At 43.7% G+C, this 13,738-nt stretch overlaps 1 protein-coding gene across 1 annotated transcript in view; it reads right to left on the minus strand.

Annotated features, from left to right (window-relative positions):
- Positions 1-13,738, minus strand: part of ttn.2 (titin, tandem duplicate 2) — a 260,191-nt gene that overhangs the window by 146,576 nt on the left and 99,877 nt on the right. Inside the window, 22 exon segments of the mRNA XM_079665865.1 lie at positions 44-118; positions 265-1,344; positions 1,527-1,583; positions 2,215-2,586; positions 2,834-2,929; positions 3,273-3,536; positions 3,716-3,919; positions 4,126-4,197; positions 4,334-4,414; positions 4,506-4,574; positions 4,809-4,880; positions 5,512-5,653; positions 6,461-6,636; positions 6,793-6,840; positions 6,988-7,044; positions 7,698-7,724; positions 7,820-7,897; positions 8,003-8,212; positions 9,570-9,830; positions 11,500-11,767; positions 12,299-12,382; positions 12,620-12,803. Coding sequence (XP_079521991.1) covers positions 44-118; positions 265-1,344; positions 1,527-1,583; positions 2,215-2,586; positions 2,834-2,929; positions 3,273-3,536; positions 3,716-3,919; positions 4,126-4,197; positions 4,334-4,414; positions 4,506-4,574; positions 4,809-4,880; positions 5,512-5,653; positions 6,461-6,636; positions 6,793-6,840; positions 6,988-7,044; positions 7,698-7,724; positions 7,820-7,897; positions 8,003-8,212; positions 9,570-9,830; positions 11,500-11,767; positions 12,299-12,382; positions 12,620-12,803 — 3,977 coding nt within the window.

Raw genomic sequence — 13,738 nt, forward strand, 5'->3', positions numbered from 1 at the left:
TAAGAAAAGGAGCTGACAGGAAAATGTGCCGTTGATGTTGTACCTCTTTTTCCTTCTTCTGGAGACGGAGCAGCAGGACGAAGGGTCGTGGGAATCGTCTCGGCCTCGAATTCTGGTTCTTTAAAGAATAATAGTTTTGTGTTTAACGCAAGATATGAGCATTAAAGGAAGAAGGGAAGGGATCAAAAAGAAGCCTTTAAAACAAGGTAAAAGGAGAGCTTGACAATGGGCTTCAATCTGATGGAGGTCAAAAGAACAGCCAACCTGAACAAAGATAAGAACATGTGAGTATGATCATGATGCTAGACGGTCTGTCTGTACCTCGGGGAGATGTTGGTTTTGAAGGTTTTGTCTGAAGACTTCCCTCAAATAGAACACTTTGTTCCTCTGTTCTCTTGTAATCTCTTTCACTTCGTGCAGAAACAGCTCCAGTCTCCTTTTGGACCTCAGGTTTGATATCTGTTACGGACACTTTGGGTTTGACCTCGGGCGTGACGTCTTCAGAACCTCTGTCCTTCTTTTGACTAATCCTCTCCTCAGATGTTTTCTGCTTCTCTTGTTTCTTTACCAAGACTCTTCCTGGTGCACTGGTCTCATCTTTTTTGGAAATGACTCCTGGTTTAATTCCCGTTACGACCTTTTTACTTGTTTCCTCTTCTACCATCTTTACCTGAGATAAACTCACTCGTTTCTCTTCAACTGTGACTTCCCTCTTTTGAATTGTAATTTCCTCACTTCTGCTGTGATCTTCTTTGGGAAGTTCTGATTTTATCTCTCGTCGTAACTCAGTCAAATGCTTTCCTTCAAGCGCTTCAGTCTGTTTTCTAGTTGCTGTGCTGATAATAACTGGTGTATCTATTTCTTTGACTGTAGTCTTGACTTCCTGTTGGCGCTGTTTGCTTTCTGTTTCAATGCTCACCTCTCTTCCCCTTTTGACTCTAGTTTCCTGTATAGAGATGTCCCTTCTTTCTTGTCTGACCGCCTCGCTGTCTGTTAAAGACAAGATGGACTGAATCATGAACTCTTCTTCTGTGGTTTCTATTCTAGGTCTACCCTCCCTATCCTGGTCAGATTTCTGGACTACAACAATGGTTCCTTGTGTTTGTGTCACTCTGGACGCCCGGGTGTCTTTCCTCCCTGCAGAGTCAGTAACAGATATCCCGCCTCGCAGTTCAGACTTTTCTGTACGTAAGAGGTCTGATGTCGGCTCTACGGTCTCGCCAAGATGAGCCTCTTTGCCTTTGGCGTGTTCTTGGTGTTCCCACGCTTCCTCCTCGACGTGGTAAACTTCCTGAGTCTCCTGAGCTGCTCTCCTGCGCTCGATCTTAACGAGAAGCTCAGTTTCTGGGAGTTTTAAGAGTTGTAGAAGAAGAAAAGGCGTCATGCGGCGGCGCCAAGAGGTGAGAACAAAACACAGGGATTAGGAACACAGAGATGAATCACATGGTTAACGCTTCGGTGGTAATGTATTATCACCAAGAGTTAAAGTGGTTAAAGTACTCCGTCGGTTTTCAGATGGTCGGTACCTTTTTCTGCAGGAGAGACTTTTCTCTCTTGTTCGATCTTCACAATCTTCTTGGTTTCTTTTAAAGATAATCCGGTGAGACGGTAGAAGACCATTTTAAAAGAAGAGAATGAAGACGTTTAACAAACAAAAGGAAATAAGCAACGTACATTTAATCACACGAAACACAGCAAGACATTTGAAATCAAAGGTTTTGAAAGAAGTGGCAGCAGCTCAGCTTGTATTTAAATACTCCTTACATCTGATATACACTCCAAACAAAGTAAACGGTTCATAGTTTGTATATATGTATTCAGTATAGTCACCCGAAGCTTATTCAAAGGTGAAATGAGATCAGTTATAATCTATTACATCTGATTAAAACACTTTTCTTGGTTTGCATTGCTGGATTTCTTTTGGACAAAGTTTTCTGTAAAAACATTCAAGCCTTTTTTTGTTGCTTTCCATGTTTTGCTCCACAGGAACCCTGCTACACTCTGCTGGTAGACAAAGGGCACATGATATTGAATATAATGAATTCAATATCATAAAGTAGCCAATGAATCTTATTAAATGAAAATGGTCAAAGTGGTTTTCTTACTTACAATCATGAGTTTTGTACATTTAGAGGCGAGTGAGCTGCTGCCGATGGTTCTCATGCATGAACAAGACGTGTTTAAAGAAAGAGTTGAGGTCTGCCTCGGCTGTACCTTTAGTTTCAAACACCTGCTCAGGTGTTCTATCTACAGAGACCCTCTCTGGTCCTTTCTGAGACACCCGTTCAGGTTTAGCTTCCTCAGGAGTCCGCTCTTCTTCGGACACTTTCTGAGAAACTTTCACAGACTTCGTCTCAGGAGGAGCCTTCTCCACGGCTCGTTTCTCTGGAACCTTCTTTGGTATTTCATCTACTTTTCTCTGGGGGGCCAGCACCTTCTCTGGGACCCTCTCGGGGGTCTTTTCCTTCACCTCAGCCCTCCCTGGTGCTTCAGGTATTTTATCTGGACGCCTCTCAGGTTCAAACACCTTCTGAGGGGCTGACTCAGAGACCTCTTCAGGTACCACTTTAGGTCTGGGCATCACAGCTTTAAGAGGGTTTGACACAAACACATGCACAAGACATGACTAGAAAGAATGTTGAAATGTGCTGGCGCACAAACAAAGATCGTTTTAAAACAACGTGGAGTTACTTCACTCAAATGACCCTTTGTTGGTCAATTGTCTTAAAGTGCCAATAGCTTGGTTATCATCATATCACTGTTAAACTTGAGTAGCGTAACTCCAGACTCAAAGGACCCAGAACAGAGTCTGGGCTCGGGAACATTAAGGTACCTTTGTCTTTCTGTGCCGGCTCTTCTTTGGGAGCACCAGCAGCTTCTGGTTTCTTTGCTGCTTTTGGAGCCACAGGTCTTTTTTCCTCCACAGGAACTTTAAAGAGTATAATTTACAAACATTAAAAGCCTTTACATTTTGAAAAGCTAAAGAGTTTAGTAAGATGCAAACACTCTATCGAGTGCAAGACAAGAAACCAGACGTGCAGCCCCACCGTAACCACAGTTAGACGTTAGACTAAACAACCAGGAGCCGAAGAGAGTTTAAGATGAAGGTAAGAGTGTGGGTTTTAGTTTGCCGGGTTACGATGATGATGATGAAGAAGTTTGTTTTACTCAGAACAAACACAAACAGGATCATTAGGCATGGACAGTCACTCCAGACGGGTTACAGGTGGAGGGTGGAGTTAAGACACATCTCAATCAGAGACGCTGTGTACCTTGCTTTGGAGGTTCCTTCGGAGCAGGCTTCGGTTCTGGTTTTGGAACTTTCACTTCAGGTTCAGCTTTTTTAACTGCTGGTTCCGGTTTTGAGACCTTTGCAGGTTCAGGTTTTGGAGCGGGCAGTTCTGGCTCCGGTTTACGAACTTCTGGTTTTGTTTTTTCCAGTTCTGGTTTGGCTTTTGGAGCCTCTGGTTCTGGCTTTTTTACCAACGGTTCAGGCTTGACCTTTGCCGGCTCTGGTTGTGCAGCCTCTTCGGGGACTTAAAGCAACATTTAGTTTAGACTCGACAATCACGACACACAGAAAGTCAAAGATTCGCTTCCACACTCGAAGCTAAACACATAAAGTTGAGCTGTGTAAACACTCAGGACGGAGAAACAGACACACACTTAGACTCAATACGTTTTCAAATGAACCCACACACACAAAAGGAAATACCTTTGGAGGGGGGGGTAGCCGGCTTCTTTACCGCCCCTGGCTTAGCATCCGGCTCCACCTTCACCGCCGGTTTGGCTTCAGGTTCTGCTTTGGGCTTAAGCTTTGCTTCAGGTTCGGCTCTCTGTTTGAGCTTGGGCTCAGCCTCAGGTTTGGCTGCAGACGCCACTTTTTTGGGCTCAGCTGGTGCCTGAGGCTTGGGCTCATCTTCAGGTGGGCAAGACAGACATTAGCTAATGTTAGCATAAAGTTGTGGTAGCATTTAAGAGTTATGAAGAGTCTTCAAAACAAGAGTTCAGACACTTAACACAGAGACAGTGATAAAGAGCACGAACAGGAAGACAGACATGAAGAGGTTAGCGGCTACGTAGCGGTGAGGACGATAAGCTGCTACTGAAGACGTCTCAAAGTACCTTTCTTTGGCAGTCCAGGCTTCTCCGCAGGGGGTGAGGGCACGGCAGCAGGCTTCTGAACCTCCTCTGCTTCTTTTAAGATACATTTAAAAACATAATCAACCAGAGAGTCAAAGGAAACCAGACCAATGGGACAGAAAGCAATCAGAAAGCATTAGGCGAGTGTCGTCTGCAAAGAGAGAGATGTTAGAAAGGAAGACATCTCTACCTTTGGAAGAGGGGGCTTTCTTCTGCTCTGGTTCTGAAACGGCAGCAACCTTTTTCTCCAATGGCTTTGTGGCTTCAGGTACTTTAAAATGTGAGTGCATTTAAGTGAGAATTCACAAAGAAACAACATTCACACACAGAGGAACCCAGTATGGAAGGCAGACGTGAATCACCTGTAGGGGGGGTCGGCTCCTTCAGCGACGCCCTCGGCTTCTCCTCAGGCTTCTCCTCAGCTTTGGGAACTTTAAAAAGACACCGGTTGTGTTAACAACACAAGAGAGCAGCTGAGCGCTTGCAGGTCAAGCAGAGAAGCATCAGAAGATAATAAAGCACAAAGCAACTACAGAAGAGAACGTCTTTGAGGAGCAGCAATGAAAGAGGAAGACAGGAACACAAAGAGTCCAAGGTGTTAGTGCTGGACGACAGACGGGGGAGGGTTTCCTGGAGCGCGGAGCTGAGCAGGAAGTCAGGCTTACCTTTGGATGGAACTCCCTCTCTCAGTTCAACTTTCTTGGTCTCTACTTTCTCCTCAACTGCGACTCTGGCAGCTAGAAGAAGCACAAAGGGAACCCAGAGTCATCGTCACTGTCAGAAGGATGTACTTCCTGCTTTAGTGAAGTCTTTAACTAAAAGAGTTGATCTTCTATATTTCAGAAACAAATGTGTGTATTACCTTCTGTAATGTAAAGCAAGAAGACTCTAATTGTTTCTATGTGTTGATTAAAAGAGAGGCAGGCTGATAGGTTGTGTTACAGCAGCTGCAGGTTATCAGAGCTTTGAGTTAGAAAACTAAATACTAACATTTGAATACAACAAGAATCAGGTATACACAGTTCATCCAAACAGTAACCAATTAGACAATGCAAAGCAATTATTACAATGCATTGTGGGTAAGAAATTAGAGTTTATAAGGGAAGCAGAAGCCAGAAACGTGACCTGAGACTGAAATAAGGAACCAAGAGGAACACACACACACACACACACACACACACACACACACACACACACACACACACACACACACACACACACACACACACACACACACACACACACACACACACACACACACACACACACACACACACACACACACACACACACACACACACACACACACACACACACACACACACACACACACACACACACACACACACACACACACAGCTGTGATACCTGTGGCTGTGGACACCTGTTGTGTTACCGTCTCTTCACTCCAGCTCTCAATCTCCACTGAAGGTGTGACGACCACAGAAGTGATAAAACACAACAAACGTGAGGAAAGGTTTGTGCACGAAAACAAACAAGTGGTTTCACAAAGTCATCGTTTTCTCGATTAAATGGGACTAAAAAAAACGTTGATTTTGAAAAGGGAGTGAGAGTATTAACGACTCAACAGCTTCAAAGAGAAACAGACCCTAAAGAGATTACTAAGAGATTAAACTCTGAAAACAAACCAAAGTGCAGATGCTAATCCGTTAGCAGTCAGCTAATCAGAATACGTCCATGATGGATTTTGTCATAGCGCCAACAGAAGCCAACATGTACCTCTATGTTCATGTTCTTTGATCAAATCAGGGAGCAGATATTCAAACAGGAAATAACTTTGAAAGAGTTTTAATCCCAGATCGACAAGAGAAAAGACTTTGTCTGTGAAATGGTGAGAAGTTAGTGAGTGTGTGACGGAGAGATGGAAGATGGGGTGGAAGTTACAAGAGTGAAAGAATAAAAACACATCTTCAAAGTTTGTAGACAAACAAACAAACAAACAAACAAACAAACAAACAAACAAGAGCGTATTACACAGAGGACACGGTGGCGGCGATGTTAGGGTGAACGCAAGAGGCAGATTTGGGTCAATTCACAATTTGAGACCTAGATCTAGGAATGATCAGAAATGTTTAAATAACTTCTTAGCTATCGTTAAGATATACCGCATATTTGTTTACGGTATATGACTCATTCAAAGGAACCTGCAGGCGCTGTTGTGCATTGATCCATGTTGTTATATATGCTTACAGCCATTAACTGTGCATTCAAAGATGAACAAGTACATTCACAAAACCTCTTCATATTTATTATTTATCCATATCTGTTTTACTTTCTAATGAATGCTATATTATTTATGCAAATATACACAAACGTTATTATTCAGGTTGTTTCTGATCAGATTATTGATCTTGTTTTCCCAGATCTGCTCGGTTGTTTTAATGGAGGATGAAGATGATGAAGATGAGGAAATACAACATGGTGTACCTCTCTGCTGCACCTGCACCTCTTCTTCATAGTGATATGAATATTCTTAAACAAACAAACGTTTAATATCTGGATTAGTTTGATCGCCAGAGAGGGAGAAGAACAGAGTAAAGCTAAGTGCGTTAAATCTGATCTGTAATCAAGATCTATTGATAAGATTATTCATTCAAAGTTCCTTTGTGAGCAAAACATAATAAATACCTTGTTTTTGTTCAAACTCTTCTTCATATTGATAGAATTCAGAAGTTTCTTTAAAGGTAAAAGAACACATGCGTTAATTGAGATATTAAAGAGTTTAGTAGGAGACTCAGAAAGATTCTCAGTTTTCTGGAACTTTCTTTAAACTCTGGTTAAATGTTAGAAATGGTTTTCTCTTGGTTGGTTTTGAAGTCTTACCTTGAATTGCCACGGATGAAGGCACGTCAGGCCTCTGAACTGAGGAGTCTGGGACATCTAAAGAATATGGGACATGGTTTTATAACCAAGCTGTATTTAAAAGAAGCTAAACGCACTCTGTGTACAGAAGAACAACACTGATGGTAACTGTTCTCTATTTAAGGAACGGTTAGACATTTTGGAAAATCCTCTTGTTTCCCAACATCTTTGGGATGTTGATGATAAATAAAGGTAAAATCAAAACTACAAACTGCTAGCGTACTGCCGCTTAACCAAAGACTGAAATGTCCGTAAGATTCAATAGCTGTGCACATTAACCCTGAAACCCCAATAGTCCAAACCATTTGGAGAACAGCACGTTATCCCAAACAACGGGCCGTTGCTCTGAAACCACACACTCGTTGCAGGGAGGGTGTGTTTCCTGAACGGTGGGCCTTTAGAGCAGCGACTGGTTGGTTTTCAGGACAACATGTTGTTGGACAGTCGGCTTTCGCTATAGTTGGAGATTGTAGTCGATTGGGATATTGGAATAATGGGTCGTCCCAAGATGATGCTAGCTATTTGTCACTGGATGGCAGCTTTCCCAAATGTCCACTCTTTGTTCTGAGCTAGGCTAACATGTCTACAGGGATGAAACGGATCAGAGAACAAGAGGATTCACCTTCAATGTCACTCATAGATTTAAGTTGTTGAATAAAAGAATGACTTACCCATGGGCGCCATTGCTAATTCAATTTCTGTGAAAGAGGGGGGAAGAGTGAACAACGTGTTAAAGTCTGCACCAGACAGGAGCTGAGCAGAAACAGAGAAAGATGGCGGCGTCTGACTGTACCTTTGCCAGACAAATAAAGCTCAGCAGTGCTCTTAGCCTCTCCTCGGGGCTCCAACCTCACAATCACTGAGTACACGCCTACACGGGATTATTAATGAAGACGTTTAACACTCAAGGCATCAAAACAATGAGGTAAAAAAAACTCTGTGGGCTCTGTGTCGGGTCTCGTGGCGCTCTACACACCTTCGTCTTCGGTGGCCACGTTTCGGATAACCATGAAATGTCTTCGGCCCTCGCTTGTGAAGTTGTACTTCGGGCTCTCTCGCAGTTCCCAGGTGTCTTTGTACCACGAAACGATTGCGTTGTCGAAGGACACCTCGCACTCAAAGGTGGCCGACTGGCGCTCGTTGACTTCGATGTTGTGGATGCGTTTGGTGAAATGAATTTGTTCAGCTAAAACAGATAAAGACGGGAATGGGTAAACGGGTTTGGCATCACAACCAGGAATGTAAGACAACACTTGAATGGTAGTTGTTTTTGTTTTTTATCGACACAACATCCACACGGTTAGAGATGATGATCAGAGGGCGAGGTGAGGGGTGCACCGATCCGATTAACGAGCTGGATCCGTGCTGTTCGGCACAATCTACCTTTACCACTGATTACACCTGTACTACGTCTGAGGAACACCTGTACACCTGCAACACCGACACACACCACCGAGCCAGGCGACATCTGGGGCCGTCACCGAATAAAAAGTGTGTTCGATGCTTTTAAACAATGTCTCTGTGTTTAGAGTTTCGATCTCAAATAGCCACCAAAAAGACTGTTTTTCCCTCTTTGCAAGGAGAGTGCATCGACACCTTTCTGTGTTTTGTGTTCTCCGTAGTGCTTGAATTCCTGTTTATGTTTTGACCTATTTGTATTTGCACTTAAAAAGGATTTCACTATTTGTTATGTTTTGTTTTACAAAGTTCGGAAGCAGTTTTAAGAGAAGTCGGCTTTTGGTAATGGGACCAGGATGGGTTTGGAACAATGGGACATGAGGAAGGGAAGATTATTTGGCGAAAACCAGGTATCGATGCCTTTTTCAGACACACAGGGATAATAAAGGGCAATAGACTAATGGAACATGTTTCAGACTACTCCAAGTTCAGAGTAATGGGCCCTCGGGACAACGACCGTTTGCTTTCAAGGATATCTGACAAAACTACTACGATCTATCTAATAAAACGCTTCTTCGACTGACTCTTAATATCTTTAATAGACAGCATATCATCTGGACTGCAGCTGCAACATTAAGGAGAGTTTTGACCACACAGATAAAGCCAAACACCTGCAGCGCCCCCTGGTGGTCAGCTGTTTAGGAAGTGCTGGATCTGGTATGCTGCAGTATTTCTCTGAGCAGAGCATTTTAAACTTCGTGATCTCGTTCAATCGAACTGGGAATCTAAATGCCTGATCGCCATTTCTATGAAGTTGGTGATGCAGCACTATCCGACGTTCCGAAAGATAACCTCTCTTCCACACAATACAATGCAGAACCCAGATCGGTGCATCCCTGCTGATGATGGCTGGATGTTTGGGGGGGGGGGGGGGGGGGTTTGATGGATTTCAGTCGTAAGAAGACAACGGAATGAGATGATGGCGGGACGGTGTGTTTCTTGCGAGATAATCCAGAGCGTGAAGAGTTAAGACAGAAGGAGGGAATCCCAGAAGAAAGAGAGAAAAAAGAGTTGGGCGTTAGTCTCAGATGGGGGGGGTCTGAAGAGGTTAGTGAAGACGCTAGCAGGACGGTTCCTGTACAAACCTTCCACCCACAGGTCGGCCGAGGATTCCAGGGTCTGGTACCTGCAGGAGTACCGGCCCTGGTCTTGGGTCTTCAGGTCTCGAATCAGAAGCTTCTGAACCTTGTGCTTCACCTCCGACGTGTACCTGCCCTTCATCTCTAAACGCTTCCCGTTTTTAAACCACTGAGCTTCTACATTAGGGATGGACAACTGACAAGACAGCGAGCATGACTGGCCTTCCTTACCCGCGGTCTCCTGCAGGTGCTTCTCCACCTCCGCCTCTGCAACACACAGCAGAGAAACACAGCGTGAGAAAACATGCTGACAAACTCTTACAACACATTTTTGAAGCTTTAATCACGACGCTGCAGCCTTCTGCTGACTGAGCACTTTGGTTGTGTTTAGAGGTCGAGTGAAGGACACAGACGAGGCCACGCTTTTATTGTGAAAGGTAGAAAGAGCATTTCCTCAGAATTTATATTTTTGATCAGATTTTCAATCTTTTTTCTAGGATTTGAATTTCTCCTCCGAATCGAGTTTTTTCTAAAAATGTTGACTTTTCCTCAGATTCGACTTTTTTTATCAGTTTTTAGATTTTTGAATTTTTTCTCATAATTGTACTTATTTTCGATTTTTTGATTTGTCCATTTTTTCCTCAGATTTCTGACTATTTGTCTTTTTTTTGAAGTTTTTCTCATAATTTAGATTTTTTTTCACAGATTTAGATTTTTTTCAGAATTTAGATTATTTATCAGATTTATGAATTTTTTCTAAGAAGTAAAATTTTTTTCAGAACGTTGACTTTTTTCTCAGAATTTTGACTTTTTTCACATAATTTTGACTTTTTTCTCAGAATTTCAATCTTTTTTCTCAGATTGGAATTTTTGACTTTTCCTCCGATTAATGCGTATTCGTTGCACTTTTCTTGCAGGACTGTTACTGAGTATTTATGCACTGAGTGTCTGAGTGTCTGAGTGTCTGAGTGTCTGAGTGTCTGAGTCTCTGAGTCTCTGAGTCTCTGAGTCTCTGAGTCACTGAGTCTCTGAGTCACTGAGTATCTGAGTCTCTGAGTGTCTGAGACTCTGAGTCTCTGAGTGTCTGAGTATCTGAATCTCTGAGTCTCTGAGTCTCTGAGTATCTGAATCTCTGAGTATCTGAGTGTCTGAGTCTCTGAGTTTCTGAGTGTCCGAGTCTCTGAGTCTCTGAGTGTCTGTGTATCTGAGTATCTGAGTGTCTGAGTGTCTGAGTCTCTGAGTGTCTGTGTATCTGAGTGTCTGAGTCTCTGAGTGTCTGAGTGTCTGAATCTCTGAGTCTCTGAGTCTTTGAGTGTCTGAGTGTCTGAGTGTCTGAGTGTCTGAGTCTCTGAGTGTTTGAGTATCTGAGTGTCTGAGTCTCTGAGTCTCTGAGTTTCTGAGTATCTGAGTGTCTGAGTCTCTGAGTTTCTGAGTTTCTGAGTATCTGAGTGTCTGAGTCTCTGAGTTTCTGAGTTTCTGAGTATCTGAGTGTCTGAGTGTCTGAGTCTCTGAGTATCTGAGTGTCTGAGTGTCTGAGTCTCTGAGTGTCTGTGTATCTGAGTGTCTGAGTCTCTGAGTGTCTGAGTGTCTGAATCTCTGAGTCTCTGAGTCTTTGAGTGTCTGAGTGTCTGAGTGTCTGAGTGTCTGAGTCTCTGAGTGTTTGAGTCTCTGAGTGTCTGAGTCTCTGAGTCTCTGAGTTTCTGAGTATCTGAGTGTCTGAGTCTCTGAGTTTCTGAGTTTCTGAGTATCTGAGTGTCTGAGTCTCTGAGTTTCTGAGTTTCTGAGTATCTGAGTGTCTGAGTGTCTGAGTCTCTGAGTCTCTGAGTGTTTGAGTCTCTGAGTCTCTGAGTCTCCGAGTCTCCGAGTCTCTGAGTCTCTGAGTGTCTGAGTCTCTGAGTCTCTGAGTCTCTGAGTATCTGAGTGTCTGAGTACTGACCGGCGACGGCCAGCTTGGCGCTGGAGATGTGCGGCCCGCAGACGACCCGGTAGTTCCCCTGGTCGGCGGGCTGGCAGTTCTTGATCTTCAGCAGGTGACGGTCTCCGCTGATGCTGATGTCGTACTTGTCGCTGGAGTCCAGTTTCTGCGTTCCCTTGTACCAGGACAGCGCGATCTCGGGGTAGTTGATCTTCACCTCGCACTCGAACACCGCCTCCTTTTGGGTGAAGATGCATTGATCCGAGATGTCCTTCATCACCGTCACCGGCTGCAGCGGAGAAAACACACATTATTGTAGAGACATTTTTAGATTGAGTTGTTACCTTTGCAGGGTGAGCATGTGTGTATGAATGGATAGATTAAGTGTGCATGTCGTTTTATTTATCAATCTGATTCAATTATTTCATTTTGATCTTTTTGCAAGAATTGCTTAAAAGTGTCCTATATTTCTGATTTAGTTATTATTATTATTATTATTTATCTCACATTCCAATCACAAAGATTATTTATAATTTTTTCTTAGAAATCTGTGATCGATTTTTACTATTTTTACTACTATCCCATAAACTATATAGGGACCCCTTTAAATATTATCCCTCTACTTGGATCCATCATTATTTAATATTTAACCGTTAATGTCGTAGAATTTACATTCTCAAGGTTTTTAATTGTTCTGCATCAAATAAAATGTGTCTGGAGACCAGTTTAAAATATCCTCAGTGTGATGAAGAATACATTTTATTTGTGTTTTCTAACAGGTAATCTGTGTTTTCCCAGCGGTCAGTGAACGCCTCCTGACCTCTGTGCGCTCCATCCTCTTCTGAAGGTCGGCCACCAGGCGAGCCATGTCCTCATCCGACTCTCTGTCTGCACGTTCCACTTCCTGCAGAACACACACCGCGTTATCCATCAGGACGTACACACACACACACACACACACACACACACACACACACACACACACACACACACACACACACACACACACACACACACACACACACACACACACACACACACACACACACACACACACACACACACACACACACACACACACACACACACACACACACACACACACACACACACACACACACACACACACACACACACTCACCGGTCTGCCACTCTCCTCTGCCTTCTCCTTCTTCAGCTGCTCGATGGCCTGCAGCAGGCCGCGGTAGTCTGTGATTCCGTACATGCGAGCGTACTTCTCGTACTCTTTGGGGTCCACGTTCCTCAGCAAATCCACGATGTCGATGTCCTTCTCCTCCTGAGGACTTTTCTGCTTCGACGGCGTCCTGACAAACACACCAGCAGAGGTTAGAGATCAAAAACAACCAAAGATTTAGATAAATACAAAAGACGTGGATTTGGGATGAAGAACTTTGGGAAACAAGCTGGAGACTTTGAATGGGAAATAAAATCTAACTTGTTTTGTGCAAAATTCCCCCAAAAAACAAACAGTGTCAACTCTTTGCAACCATCGGCAAAAACATTGTTTCTAAAATTCCCAGAATTCCTGCTTGGCTTTTGAGATGAATTTAAGACTAACTGATATATGATCACAGAAAAGTGATTAGATGCTCATTTAGTGTGTTGAGGTTTTATTGAAATTGTGAGAAATGCCTGATCTGAGCTTCCTCTGATCTGAGCTTCCTCTGATCTGAGCTTCCTCTGATCTGAGCTTCCTCTGATCTGAGCTTCCTCTGATCTGAGCTTCCTCTGGTCAGAGCTTCCTCTGATCTGAGCTTCCTCTGATCTGAGCTTCCTCTGATCTGAGCTTCCTCTGGTCTGAGCTTCCTCTGATCTGAGCTTCCTCTGGTCAGAGCTTCCTCTGATCTGAGCTTCCTCTGATCTGAGCTTCCTCTGGTCAGAGCTTCCTCTTATCTGAGCTTCCTCTGATCTGAGCTTCCTCTCATCAGAGCTTCCTCTGGTCAGAGCTTCCTCTGATCTGAGCTTCCTCTGATCTGAGCTTCCTCTGATCTGAGCTTCCTCTGATCTGAGCTTCCTCTGGTCTGAGCTTCCTCTGGTCAGAGCTTCCTCTGATCAGAGCTTCCTCTGATCTGAGCTTCCTCTGGTCAGAGCTCCCTCTCATCAGAGCTTCCTCTGGTCAGAGCTTCCTCTGATCTGAGCTTCCTCTGGTCAGAGCTTCCTCTGATCAGAGCTTCCTCTGATCTGAGCTTCCTCTGGTCAGAGCTTCCTCTCATCAGAGCTTCCTCTGGTCAGAGCTTCC

The sequence above is a fragment of the Notothenia rossii genome (assembly GCF_949606895.1).
Source record: "Notothenia rossii genome assembly, chromosome: 2".
NCBI classification, from domain to species: Eukaryota; Metazoa; Chordata; class Actinopteri; order Perciformes; family Nototheniidae; genus Notothenia; species Notothenia rossii.